General features: G+C 39.3%; 1 protein-coding gene and 1 long non-coding RNA gene across 5 annotated transcripts in view; both read left to right on the forward strand.

The window, feature by feature from the left end:
- The window catches only part of atrnl1b (attractin-like 1b), a 57,332-nt gene extending 52,102 nt beyond the window's left edge, over window positions 1-5,230 (forward strand). Inside the window, exons 28-29 of the mRNA XM_019264783.2 lie at window positions 2,275-2,389; window positions 2,999-5,230. Of these exons, the coding sequence (XP_019120328.1) occupies window positions 2,275-2,389; window positions 2,999-3,123 (240 nt within the window). The 3' untranslated portion in view covers window positions 3,124-5,230. The remainder of the gene's footprint in view (window positions 1-2,274; window positions 2,390-2,998) is intronic.
- A 4,750-nt stretch (window positions 5,231-9,980) lies between these two features.
- Window positions 9,981-14,254, forward strand: part of LOC113747860 (uncharacterized) — a 106,874-nt gene continuing 102,600 nt past the window's right edge. For 2 of the 4 annotated variants that reach the window (XR_003463961.1, XR_003463959.1), the window contains exons 1-2: window positions 9,981-10,163; window positions 10,276-10,366. This is a non-coding gene — a long non-coding RNA (uncharacterized LOC113747860). The remainder of the gene's footprint in view (window positions 10,164-10,275; window positions 10,367-14,254) is intronic. The other 2 variants (XR_003463962.1, XR_003463960.1) reach the window with 2 other exon arrangements.

The raw sequence follows: 14,254 nt of genomic DNA on the forward strand, positions 1-14,254 counted from the left end.
AAATCACCATAGCTTAAATTCCCTTCCCTTGCATGAATGTCGCTCATATAGATATTCATTAGCAGAATCATCTGAATGGTCATGAGATGGCTGCCAATTTAATTGCCCTTGTATGTCAGCAGTAGACCCAATATGTATCTGAAAAGATCTAATATGGACATGTGGTCTAATTGGGGCGAGTAACAGTACACATCTGTCCAGAGACGGGTCTCGTATGTACCACATGCCTCTCGTGTTTGCTCTGACTGAAGGCTTCGAGTCATTCAGAGCATTAAATATAGAATAATTGTATTTTAGAGGCAACTAGACTTGATGTGCAATCCAGGGTTGCATGTAAATTAGTTCTAAAACTATGTATACACTATATTTAAATGAGAGGGTAGATTGCCTTGTAATTTAACAACTGATTAACATTTCGAGTTTGTCTCCGTCACATTTAATGTATTGTCTCTTTAAACTTACCCTTTAAAAAAAATATATAATTCTTCACCTTTATCCTGCTCACCATCCCCCTCATCTTTCTTTCTGTCCGTCTGTGTTAGTTCCAGCTGATTAATAGTACAGGCAAATTGAAAACAACTCAGGCCAATGTTGACAGCGTTCATAACCTCAGCAAATTATTTGAATTCTGCGAAGAGGGTTCTGTTTTGACGAAGGACAAATCCAGTACCTCTCTAATAATCAATATTTAGTAGCATGTCGGTGGAAATTTGCAGAATTTGTGCACTGAAAGCCTCACTTCCAACAAACTTAAGACTAAATCATTTGCAGTGCAGTATGCCCTAAAAGATCTTCCATTCATACTCTTATCTCAAATATTTCCAACTTGCTGATCTTTCTGCTTGCTTGGAACGTGCTAATACATGTTGGCTCGCTGGTTTTGGGAAGGATTTGGCGAAACAACGCCTGTGCTCACTGCTCAATGCTTTTAATGTAAAGAAATGTCCAACCAAAGGTTTGATGTTACGTTCCGGAGCATGTTTGTCTCTTTTGGTACCAGTTATTGGTTCTTTCAGTTGATCCTTTAAAGCGGTTTTCAAGATATTTGGCATTTCTTATTTGCTCAGACATTCATCTTTATCCATAGCGTCCTGTAAAATGTTCATCATTATGTCAATTATTATTATATAATGAGGTGTCACAAAGTAACTAAGAGATATACCGTAGTTGTGAACTGTGGCAGACTTAATTGCAAACTGCATGGGGAGTTCAACCCCACTTATGTTGCAAACAATGAGTGAAACTACTTCAATATTCAGTTTTACACCTTAAACAAATCTTTATTTATATTTTGATGCTCGCTTTATCGATTATACGGAACATTATTGTATATATTCAGTACACTGAGGCTTTTATTTCATTGAAAATACACAATTTGCATCAGTGTTTGTTTATTGTTGTTTGCACGAGGAGAAATGTGCCACAAACCTCCATTCCATTTTATTCCAACAAATTAGTGCATCCGGCTCTTGAATTATGTTTTAATGCATGTGCTTGTGCATCGCTGTTTTTTTTCCTCCCATTTTGCCTCCGCTGGCTCTCTCATCTCCATTTTAAATACAGCCAGACACAGAGAGAGAGAGAGAGAGAGAGAGAGGGAAAAAGTCAATTCTGTTCAGACATGTTATTATTGCCCAATTTCTATCCCTTCATCCAAAACATGCTGTGAAACCCCTTGACATTCATTATCAGGATGACATGTTTTTCACGCTTGAGACAAGCAGTTTTGGCCATTAACTCCGAGGGTAGGTCATCGCCTCGACACGTGGAGCGTCTGACAGGGACACACACACACACACACACACACACACACACACACACACACACACACAAACACACGCAAGTGTTTTTGTTGTGTGACCAATCGAACCATTTGTCTCAGGAGGAGGGTGTCTCTTCTTAAATGCCGCAACTCTGGCAAAAAAAAATAAAATGAAAGAAAGAAAATTCAGCGGCACATGTGCCACTGCAGAAAGCAACTATCAAGATTCTCCAAGTGTGACTGTCACATCACGTTGATTTTAAGCAAAAAAAATCCAGGCCTCTTGTAGTCAATTAAGTACTTTTCTCATGCTTTCTGTCTGTCACACCTTATCACAAATTGCTGTTAATGGTGCCGTCTGTGCAGGATACGAGCAACTTTTCATCATCTGATATTTTTTTTACTGGAAAATCACAACAAACCAGTGAACGTTTCTCTGTTTTTGAAAAGTTAACTTTGCTGCATAGTCATCCTGAAATATGTTTTTTTTTTCCTCCTGTCGCTCATCTCAGGGTGCACCTAAACCCGTTGCGATGGAGCCGTGCTCAGGAGGGAAAGCTGCTGTGTTGACTGTCCTCATGCGTCTGCCGTCTGGGCCCTCAGGCTTACCTCCACCAGGACAGTCAGGTAACAAACACACACACATAAACAAACTATAACAACTGTCATCACTGAGTTTCAGCTAAAATCTTTTACCTATGTGCCGGGTAATGCACTTTTAGGAAAACATTCATTACTTTGATTGGAATAATTAAACCTGAAGTGATTTCTGATTTCAGACTTGGGTTGCACCCGTTAGTCGATGACGCCAACGGCATCTAAATTAATTACTTGAGTTAATATAATTATGATGGTCGGTTAATGACATTTCACTGCACACCAACAATGAGCACAACCTTCCAAATCTACGAATTATTCACATTCTCAAAGAAACAGTGTAAACCTTTTCCCTCAGCCTAGTTTGTGTTTGTACTAGTATTTTACCGACAGACAAATGTGTAGCGTTGTGCAGAACACATTGACTCACTGAATTCAATAAAAAATCAAGTCCATGTTTAAGAAAAGTCACAAACAGCCATCAAAATATTACAAGTGAATACAATTAATCCTAGTACCACCACTGAATAAACTGGAATAAATACATATAAAATAAGAAATATTATAGAAATACCTGTTGTGTCATTTTTACACTTTCCCCTCACGTTTTATTGTTTTGTTCCCTCTCCCCTTCTTTAGGAATCATCGTTGCCAGCGCGCTCATAGACATTTCACAGCAGAAACCAACAGATTTTAAGGACAAGTCCCAGGCTTTAAAGAACCGAAAAGCCCATCCTCCGGCACATCAAGGCACCTGCGTCTGAGTCCCAACACGTCAATCCATCGGGTCCCTTTTTTTTTTCTTCTTTTTTTTTTTTAAATACCATCTGAGGGTCACATTGTTCCAAAATGCCACAGGTCCCAGCTGGAAGCCTTTCCAGTGACTCAAGACGATGGCGATTATGTAAAAGATTTCATTTGGCTGCTACCACTCAAGTTTTACTCCTAAACTTGCCAAGTCCCAAGAGCACAACTCTTCTTACCTTTCCTGCCCTCTGCATAAATCAAGCTTTTGGGTCAAGATGATCAGAATCAGAAACTTTTTTCCTTCACCTTCTGGGCTCAAATCTCTTCCCTTCAAGCGTTGGGCAGTCATCATGGCAAAATTGTGCTCAGAGGGAACCTGCCCCGATTGGCTATCAATGACATCAGAGACCGATTGATCAGGAGGATCTGCGCATTGAAGCTTCAGTCGTAAATATTCGGACACCTCGTCGTCCGTTCACTAAGCATGAAGGAAAAGGAAAAGTGTCTGTACATTGTGGCTTATCTTAAACTGATTCCCCTCACACTGTATCACAGACAACGGAGGGTTTTAAAAAAAAAAGGCTGGTAGACATCCAGCACATGCTGCCTATGGGAGTTTTGTTCTTTTTGCTTGCCAACAAGTGGTATTCTATGGTGCTAAAGCATTTTAAGTTTGTATGACTCTTCACTCAGCCTTCGCTCTATGGACTGAATTCATTCTGCCTTTTTGTGGGGGAAGCTATGCACTAAGCCGGGACCCCCCCCCTCCCCGTGACCACATGATAGTGTTTTTTGACAACTTCAGTATTAGTAAAAGTCACCAATTAACATTAATGATCTGTTTTAAGCATTTACTGTACATATGTATCATCCACCCAGCTGAAGCTAAAGTCTGTATCTTGTGTGGAATACGTACACAAATGCTGCAGAGACGTGGACAAAGACTGCATGTGGGGGGGGTAGACTGCAAAACCCAGAGGAGGCACGGACAAATCATCAGTCATCAAAACTAAAGCATGGAAATCTCCCAATCTTAAGTAAAAAAAAAAAAAGTTAGATGCATTTTATTATCAGACTGGAAGTTTCCTTTGTTACAAAAATTGTGTTTTTTTTAATTTTCTCAGTGTTTTCTCTGTTAATGAAGTTACAAAAAAAAAACACAGAGAAATCCACTGAAGTTCTGGTCAATTCTTCACTGTTTATCGTCTTGCTGTGCGACTTGGACATAAGGCTATTTTTCGAACTTACCCTTGGATTGGTGCGGCGGGTGGATGCCACAGAGGAGAAAGACGTCTGCGTAATAAAATTAGACCAGGGACATTGTGCTCCTCTGGCTGTTTACTAGTTTGTTTTTGTAAGTTTTTTTAAAAGAGTCCTCTGAAGCTATGACTTTATTCCCCCCCATCTTTGAGTACAAGGAGTTACGTTACCTTTTTTTATAATGCCTTGGCTTTCCATGAGCTCCTGAGGAGGAGGAGGAGGAGGGGGCGCATGTGTTGATCTGCAGAATTTTAAAAGCTGTCGACCATTTTTAGCCCACGACTCCACCCCTGAGCTGTACAGTGTCTTGTTGGAACAAAATGTGAGTCTTTGTCACTCTCACCTCTTGAGATTTCATGTGTTTGTCAGGTTTTTATGACAGAATGGCAAGAGATTATCATTTATTTTAGGCCTTGTTACTTGTTACTATTATATCTATGATAAATTGTCTTTTGCTACACTTGTGAAAAGAGCATTTCTGTTAATATTTTTTGTTTGTTTTGATATTTAACAGATTCCTGTGTAATAGCGCATTTAACTTGATTTTATCGTCGGCTTGAATCAGTCGATTGAACGTCGGCCCCCTTTTTGAATCGTGCATCTTTTTAAAGGACTGTATGGGCATTGTCTTTTTGTTGCAAAGTGGTCATGATGATGCATTTCATAAGGATAGTATGCCAGCTAATGTGTTTTTTATTTTGTGTTTTGTAGAGTAATCCTATAACGGTGTCATTACACAGGAATCAGGGTCTCACTGTACCGTGAAAAAAAAAAAAGATGATAAATTGCATATCAGTAATCTTCAGTGTATTTTAAAGATGGACAACATGCCAGAAAATAAAAATAAAAAACAGACCTGGATAATCTTTTGTGCATTTGAATGTTTTCACACGCGGTATGTATACATGCATTGTTCTCTACAGGATAAATTTCGTGACTTCCTGCGTCTGGCGTTTGCCTTTGTGGTGCTTTTTGTCTGTGAAGCTTAAACCTACAATTTGCAAGTGCCCTATTGTTAACCGCTGCCTGATTGCCTCCGCTAAACATAATTACTCTCTGAAAGTCTAAAAACCAAAAACGCAGACCTGAATCTGGGTGAATTTTGTGCCTTAAACACAAGCAAGATACAAAAATAAAAAACAGATATAAGTTCTAATCTTTTTGGTTTGGGTCGCATTAACTTTTGATTTGATTAGTTTTATATTTTACATACATATATTGCATGCATCCCAATAAACCCTCATTTGTTTAAGCGGCTTATCGTGTAATCTGTATGTAAAACTAGTCAGAGCTACCTAACGAATCCAAAGATACAAAAAAAGGAAGAGGTGTATTAATTACACAATCCAAACAGTTTAAACTAAAGACAAACTAAAGTCTGTGAAGTTTCAAAGTGCAAACGAACATTTCAGTAATGTGGCATTTTTCTCTTTTCCTGGGATCAGCCTGATATGAAGAGGTTTGTCCTTGGACGTGTGACATTGTTCAGGGTGCTTGTGCTCCCTCTTCAAGCATTACCCGTGTGCATTTAAACAAGGATGTAAAGAAAAGGGATGCAGCTTGCCAAAAAGCTACTCTGGATAATCCTCGTTTATACTCAACAGTACACTTATTAGCTGCAGACACCCTTGGAGAAAGCTTGCCATCTTTTGTAGATTATAATGCTGTTATAAACCTGATGATGAAGTGACTGTGTACATGAAGGGCACCTATACAGTGCATAGTACGAGTGAAGATTTGACATAATGTCTCATTCAAAGCAACAGTTTCAGACTTTCAGAGGGCATCTTGACCTGATCTCTGAGTTTAAGGAGAACCTACATGCCCTGTGTGCACTTCCAGCATGTCAGGCAAAAACCAGACGGCTCTGGAGGTGACAGGTGGTTTCAAGGATACACTGTACTGTGTAATTTTGTAGCGCTCGTGGCTGACGGCCGTACACTTGTGAAGTGCTGCTGCCTCTGCCGCTGCTGTTTTTAGTGACGCTGACGATGGATACGATAAACTGTCCTCAACGTAGACGCATTGGTGCAGTTTTCTTTTTCTTTTTTGCCATTTGTGCAGCAGCCAATATAGTCACAAAATGACAAATGAATGATGAATACATTTAAGATTGAAGAAACAAAGTTCCACTGGAAAAGTCAGGATGGGTGCAACATCTTCAGAACATAACAAGTATATGATGGACTGGGGTGGTTGGTAGTGTAGTGGGTTAAGTGGCCGCCCCGTGTGTGGAGGCTATAGTCCTCGCTGCAGCTGGCCCCGGCTCGAATCCCGCATCGGACGGCCATTTACTGCGTGCCACGTCCCCTCTCTCTGCCTCCTGCTTCCTGTCTATCTTCAGCTGTACTATCAATAAAGGCATAAAAGGCCAAAAAAATAATCTTTTAAAAAAAAAAAGTATATGATGGACTCTGTCTGTAAATATTAAAACTGTCATTGGTTTTAAGCAGCATTATCTTTGTTACAGTATAAGTTGTACTTGTACTAATAATAGAAATGAGGCCTGAAGATAGAATGCATCTGGTCTGTTATAGTTATTTTCTGATATAGTTTATTTTGTTGGGTTTATATATGTCTAAAACAATATATTTTCCATTATATTATATTCATGCAATGTTTCTGTGTTATCTGTCTTTTCTTCTATCCTTTCATGATCTTCTTCCTGCAAAAATCAAATTAATTGGATTTTTTGGAAAAGGCAGTTTTTTTTTTCTTCTTTTTGAAAATGAAACATAAAAAGTGCCACATTTGGGGGGAAAATATGGAGTGCAGACAACCTGAAACTCAAAGATGACAAAGCGTAAAAAGAGAATTTGTGAACACGTATTATTGATTTATGAACGTGAGCAAAGAGATGTCGAGAAGTTTCCACATGACAAACATCCTTTTTTTTTTTTTTGCTCTATTTCAAATACCGCAAGGAGAATTTGTCATTGTTCCATTTCAGATTGTGTGACGCTGAACTCAAAAAGTGTGAATCAGCTTCAAACCAAAAATGTTTTCGGCCCAACAATTTCGAGTTGTTGGTACCGGCGCTGATAAAGAGCTGAGGACAGCTCTCCTTCCTCCTCATATAAACACACTTGTGAATATGATCATGCTGTAAACTGCAAATGGTTTCAAGTGAACTGGCTGGCTGATCACCCCCGTGTCTGGAAAAAGTTCCAGAAAGCCACTAAAGTCTGAGGGCTGGTGGCGCTTCCAAGGTGTGACTGGCTGTTATTTTTCACAATGACGGTTAAGTGAGCAGAGGTCATCGCTAAGTACTGGAGAGGGATGTGCTGGAAAATATTCAGAGCGACTGCTGTGCTGAAACTGACTCACTGCTGGCAAACCGATGTCTGGTTTGGTCCAACTCTGATCCCATTGTCCTGACTTTTGCAAATATAAAATATGTATATTATGTATATTTATCCACTGCATTGGCTTTTTTCCTCTATTGTTTTTGGGCCGGTTTGCCACATATATTGGTTATTTTGATGATAATGCAGATATGTATGAGTGTGTTGTGTCTGAGTGGGATGCTATGACGTCTGCAGCAACCGAATGAGAAATTATGATAGAAAACATATATAAATACTGAATGCTTGCCTTATTAACCTTTGTTTTTGGTTACATAACCACAGCAAATTCAGCGTTAATATAACAAACAAAACCAAAAAGTTTCTTCTACGTGGGTTGGAACAGTTTCATAATTTGAAAATAAAATGTATTTTTCTTCATAACCAACAGCACCTGGACAAATTAGATTAATTATTTCATCATTCAAAACTGGAATCTAATTTTTGGATTTTTAAATTGAGGACTATTTAATGACAAGCAGCTGCCTTTGCCTCCAAAGTCAAATCACTGTGCATTTGTATGTGCACTGTGCGCCGTCTGTGTCAATGCGTGTTCCCTCCCTCTTATAAATATGTCCTATAATTCATTTTCCCTTCCTTGTTGTCCTGATAACATTCCTGAGATTAATTGAATAAAGTAGGGGAGACCTTGACTTTGTCTTTTTTTTGCGTAAATTGGCACAATGCACTTAATTCGACCACCAGATGGCACTACATCATGATCAGTTTGATTGTCATACATGACACAAGTCTGCGGTTTGGTTGGTGGCACTGACTGCATCAGAAGAAAAAAAAAAAGAAGTCTCTCGAGTTCCCTGATTCACTGATGATGGAAGACTATTGATTTTTTATTCCTGTTTGTCTTGGTTCGTCTCCAGTATTACCAAGTGATGGTGATTACTCTGTCACTTTCAGCATTATAATTCATGGAGGTGTGTCAGACGACAAATGTGCCAAAGAATTTGGATGCCAGCGCTCACTGTAAATCACACTGTCCAGGCCTTAACTTCACGATTATTAATATCATTTTGGCCCCTGATTCGAACCCCCCAGCTGAGGCCTTTCTGGGTGCAGTTTGCATGTTTGCAGTTCATAGGTTTATCGGTGACTCTAACGTGTCCAGGATGTACCCTGCCTCTCTCCCAATGCCAGCTGGGATCATCTCCAGCCCACTGTAACCCTGATGTGAAGTGCTTTTATTTTGGTAACTCTCCCCTCTCCATGTGGCTTTTTCTTCCTGCCTTTGTCGTTTCTTCCCACCACTTTAGATGATCTGTTCCACCCTGATTCATTTCACCTGTGTCTCATTATCATGCCATACAGTACCATACCTGCATATTAAGTCTCTGTGTTCCTCGTCAGGTCGTCTACATCCTGTTCATCCAGTCCACTGTTCTGTCTCTCTCTGCTTCTCCATGTGTTCTTTGTTCGGGTTTGTCATTGTTTGGACTTCTGTATATTGGGATTACAGTACTTTGGATTGTTGGACGCTTTTTGCTGCAAATAAAGGTGAAGACTGAAAAAAAAAGGTCTGCAGAAATGACCCCAAATTTACTTTCAGAATCAGAATCAGAAATACTTTAGTAATCCCTGCAGGGAAATTGTTTTTGTTACAGCAGCTCCCAAACGGTAAGTGAGACAGTAAGAAAACAAAACTTGAACAATATACACCTATACAATAACACTATATATACACATGTATAAATAACAGTTAAATAAAACCAGTAACAGTAAAATAAAAACCAAGTAACAGTGAGATATGCAATATGTAAATCTAAAACCTCATAAAGAATTTAGTCTTTGAGAGACTGTACAGAGAATAGACAGACTGTGTAAAGTGCAGTATGCATGTGTGGCAGATTTTCTTATGCGAACACTCAATTTACATTATTTGACATTAAATCCATGAGAAGGTGGAAAAAGGAAGATGTGATGGCATCTTTTGCAAGATTTCTTTAACATTGTGTGTAGAAGGTAGTGCTTTTTATTTTTTATTTTATTTTTTATGCTGTGTAACCTGTAAACATTTTTTCACATTTTGCAGAAGTCTCTTATTAACAAATATAGCACAAGAAAAAAAAAACTCATGTCTGCCTGCCACAGTTCACAAGCTAAAATCGGGCTGCATTCACAACATGTGGGGAAGAAATGGGACTCTCCAGTTACACCAAATAAATAAAATAAAATATATAAAAAATAGCCTGAATTTGTCATTTATGTGATTATATTTGTTAGTAAAGTATAGACATAAAGAAAAAGCAGAGAGGGACCACAGCAGCAGCAGCAGCAGCAGCCTGACCCGGTTCAACCTGAATGGGACGCAGCCTTAATCATCATCATTGGCAACACCTGTGTCAAAATGGCCGCTGTCAGAAAGGTCTACAGTCCACACCTGTGCTGCGTCTGCCAACAGGGAACTGGCTGAGAAGTTGGTGTCATCTTGTTGGCCAGAGGTGAAACTCTTTTATTTACCACACACTTTAAAACATGGCATGTTTAAATGTTTCTGTAAACACTGCCAGACATCCAGTTTGCTTTGCCAGAAATATACTACTGTCTCTGCAGGACGACTTGGAGGATGGATATCTGTGCTTGAGTTCAACTTAAACTTGCTTTTAAGTGCAACATTTGGAAGACCCTGCCTCTCTCCAGCCAGGTGAGTTAATAAAGTGCGTCTCTGTTTGGTGGTTTATACGGAAGCCCTAATTTTAAAGAAAACCCCTTAAATAAGGAGGATCTGATTCAAAACATCAAAGTTTAAGTTGGATTTATTGTTCTTGTACAAGAGGAGCGTTTCACAGTGCAACACACTAAAAGAGGTTACAGAGAAAAAGGCTCCCTGAGGAGCTCTGACAGTTGGTTCTTATACATTTTCCTAAAAATGGGCTGTGTCAACCTCTGTAAATTGTTAACAGACAATCTGCATATAATGCATTTAAACAGTTTTCTTTAACACATCCCCTAATCGGTAGCCAGTATGTCCCCAATCTAGATGTCACCTCTCTGACCTGTCCCTGACTCATTCTGTTCTGAAATCCCTCTATTCATACATTAACCTGAACTTTACCTCACCCTGCCAGTCTCAGGAAAACAGCAATAAAGGGAAGTGCCCTAAGGACATGTAATATAAGAACAAACATCGTATAAGTTAAAACATCTAACTAGCTGTGGAACCCTGATTTTTATGACAATAACGAGATAATTAATTTGAGATCTCGAGAAAACAAAACGATAGTCTAGTGTATTAAATCAAGTGCGCCCGTATTACAGAATGTATGGCAAATGCATGTAGTCCATGATAGGAGCGAGCAAACCTATTACCCACTGTAAAATCCCTTTGATCCATAATTTCTGACAAAGGTTTGTACACTTGATCTCAGGACTGGAGTGAGGATTAGCCAAAGTGTATCACCTTTGTCAGAAATTATGGATAAGAGATTTTACAGTAAATATTGACATAATGCCCTTTTAGTCAAAATAATGAACTTTGAGGATGAATTGCTCCAAAATGATTCAGTAAATATGCTTTATACTGAGTGAGTGAACAGTCAGGATGGTCCTGAGATCAAGTGTACAAACCTTTGTCACAAATTATGGATCAAAGGGATTTTACAGTGGTGTAATAGGTTTGCTCGCTCCATATCATGGACTACATGCATTTGCCATACATTCTGTAATATGGGCGCACTTTATTTAATACACTAGACTATCGCTTTGTTTTCTCGAGATCTCAAATTAATTATCTCGTTATCACAAGAAAACTGAGGAAATTATCTCGTTATCACGAGAAAACGGGTGGAATAAAATGTATGTATGTATGTATGTATGTATGTATGGCCTTTTAGGGCTTTCATAGGTTTATGTGCCTGTTAACTCCACTAACTGCTCTTCATGTTTGGTGTCTTGGCATCTGCTGGCTGCTCATTTCTTCCTTTTTTTTATTCTGCTGCCTGCAAACAACATGTGCAGCATTCACTTGCTATTCTGAGCTCCATTTGTCTTTTGGTTGTTTGGCAGGTGCATTATGGGGTTTTGATTTACATAATAATGAATTATGAATACTCATATTTAAGCCTGAAGTGTTGTGCTGCTGTTCCCTCTCTTGTATTGGGTATATTTGCTTCAGGGACTCCAAAAACGGTTGGTTGTCTTGCACATACACAGAAGTATTCGCTGCAGCGTTGACTTAACATGGCTGTGACGGTCATAATCTTCAGTTTCTCTACACACTTCATGTCTGCAACGCATTTAATAAATCACCTTAAATCAGCCGGTTTATGAGACGGTCTGCTTTACTGTTTTTAATATCATAATTACATGTAAAGTGCTGAGCCTCCTGTTGTATGGATTATGCTGCTGCACTGCCGACCTTTAAGCTTCATCAGTACACTGGTGGTCATCTTCCATCTGCTCGTCAGTTCAGAGACGACTCCAAAATATAATTTTGAATTAATATCCCCTGCATAGCATGATTTTTTTCTTCTTCTTTATCTTGCAGCTGCATAGATGGATTGCTGGATTTCGGTTTATTCATCTAAGTTCATTAAACAGTAGTCTGTATTGTGCTTGTCGCCTGATTTTGCTTAGCCAGGGGAACAGTCACATGGCTGTCATCTGGCTCTGTATAGAATTTGCCTTTGAGGACTTTTACTATCACCACCACTCCCCTAATTTCTGTTGTGCTGAGTGTGTGTGTGTGTGTGTGCTTGTGGGACGTGGCAGGGTCAGAGCCTCGTTGCCAAAAAATCAACTCTGTACATATTTTGTTTTGATATAATAAATCTGCTCCGCTGTGAGGTGTCTGCTCGCTGATACCAAACAAGGTTTACTCAACTGGAGTCATTTAAGGGTACCATGTTTGTGCAGCGATTAGCCACCAGCTGGGCGTGCTGCTCTTTTTCCATGAAGGACACGACCACGGTGTCAAGGTCTCAGATGCAACTGCAGTAATATGACATTATGAAGTAAGGAAGCTGATTAGTGCCTCCTTGACGAATCAGGTGTCAGCTCGAAAAGCAAGCCAAGTCTTAGTAAGCGCGCAGTCATGAGAGGTTGTTAGCTACTAGTTGGAAGTCGAGCAGACGTACCCTCTCTCTCAAATGAGTAGCCAATCCGTAATTTAGAAAGGAAGCCGGAGCAAAATTCTCATGTGGCGGAGTCATTACTTTGATTGAGAACAGCTGGTGTCATATTCAACACCGTCACCCCAGATTGCCCTTGGAGGAAGTGGCGCTCTCCGTGGTGCTTAGCAGTCCACAGTTTTGTGCCTAATACTTAATAAGAATAGCTGATTATTAGGTTAAGTCTGTTAATCAGTTGGGAGCAATTTTGACTTGAAACTGAAAGGGTAAACACGGACACAAATCAAGGTCCATTCAGTTGAAACAGTCAGGGATGCTGCTTGTTTTGTAGATTTAGTTCACTCTGAAGTCTCTGCTGTAATAAATTAAATGGAACCTTGATTGGTATCATTGGAAAAACCTGTGTTGACCCTGCTATCAACAAACTTTTTACACCTTGTACCACCTCCCAGAAAACGTACTCAATAGGCAGGTTTGTTCCTAAATAATATTTATTGGCTGTTCTGACTACCGGACAGAATTGGCTCAAGTACCAGCGTTTATTTGGTGGGGAAGGTGGCGCTCCTTATCTGCACTTCTCTAACAAATATTCCCCGTCTGAACCATTAATTTCACTCACTATCTCGCTGTCACGTTTGAGCTCGTGACTAATGGATGAATTATACGTGCGTGATTGTGGCTGATAATGAAACCTTATTTGAAATAACATTCAAGCATTCATCTTGGTCTACTTCCATTCCAAATTTTGTAGTATTTTCATGTTTTAAAATTATTTTTATTTCATTTGTTTTAAAATATTACAGATTTCTCCATGTACCTCTAGAGGGAGGTCACGTACCACCTGTGGTATAGTATCAGTGATTATTAAGTCAATTAAAAATGTCAATTTTCTGTTTCCGGCTTCTCCGATGTTGGGATTTGTTGCCTTTTCTCTATTTTACATCATTGTAAATAGAATACGTTTGGGTTTTGGACTGTTGGTTGGACAAAATGAGTCATTTCAAGATGTCACCTTGGGCTTTGGAATCTGTAAATGGTATTTTCTCTTTCTCTGACATTTTTATCAGCTAAGAAGAGAAAAAACAGCTGACAGCTTTATCAATAATGGCAAAAATCATCAGATGCGAGCTCTGTCTGTCTGCAGTATTACTGGTCTTTTCAAATCGCATTTCTTAAAAACAAGACGATGACTTATGTGATCAAATCCTATCGAGGTCAACATAGTTGTGTGTCTCTGTCCAGCCTGGACATTTAAAAGGTTATCTCCAGCTCTGTCATGTTGACTATGGTCTGTTTTCTTAATCCATCCAGGAATTTAAAAAGTTTTCAGTCCCTTCCACCTTTTTCAGTCAAGTAGAGCTTATGGTTTTGGCTTGACTGTGCAATCAACGGATGGCGTTATTATCTCTTATCTTTGGCCGTGCACTGCCCTGGGGAAGATGTGAGGTGAAATCATCTCAAAA

This window comes from Larimichthys crocea, chromosome XVI (genome assembly GCF_000972845.2).
Source record: "Larimichthys crocea isolate SSNF chromosome XVI, L_crocea_2.0, whole genome shotgun sequence".
In the NCBI taxonomy this organism is placed as follows: domain Eukaryota; kingdom Metazoa; phylum Chordata; class Actinopteri; family Sciaenidae; genus Larimichthys; species Larimichthys crocea.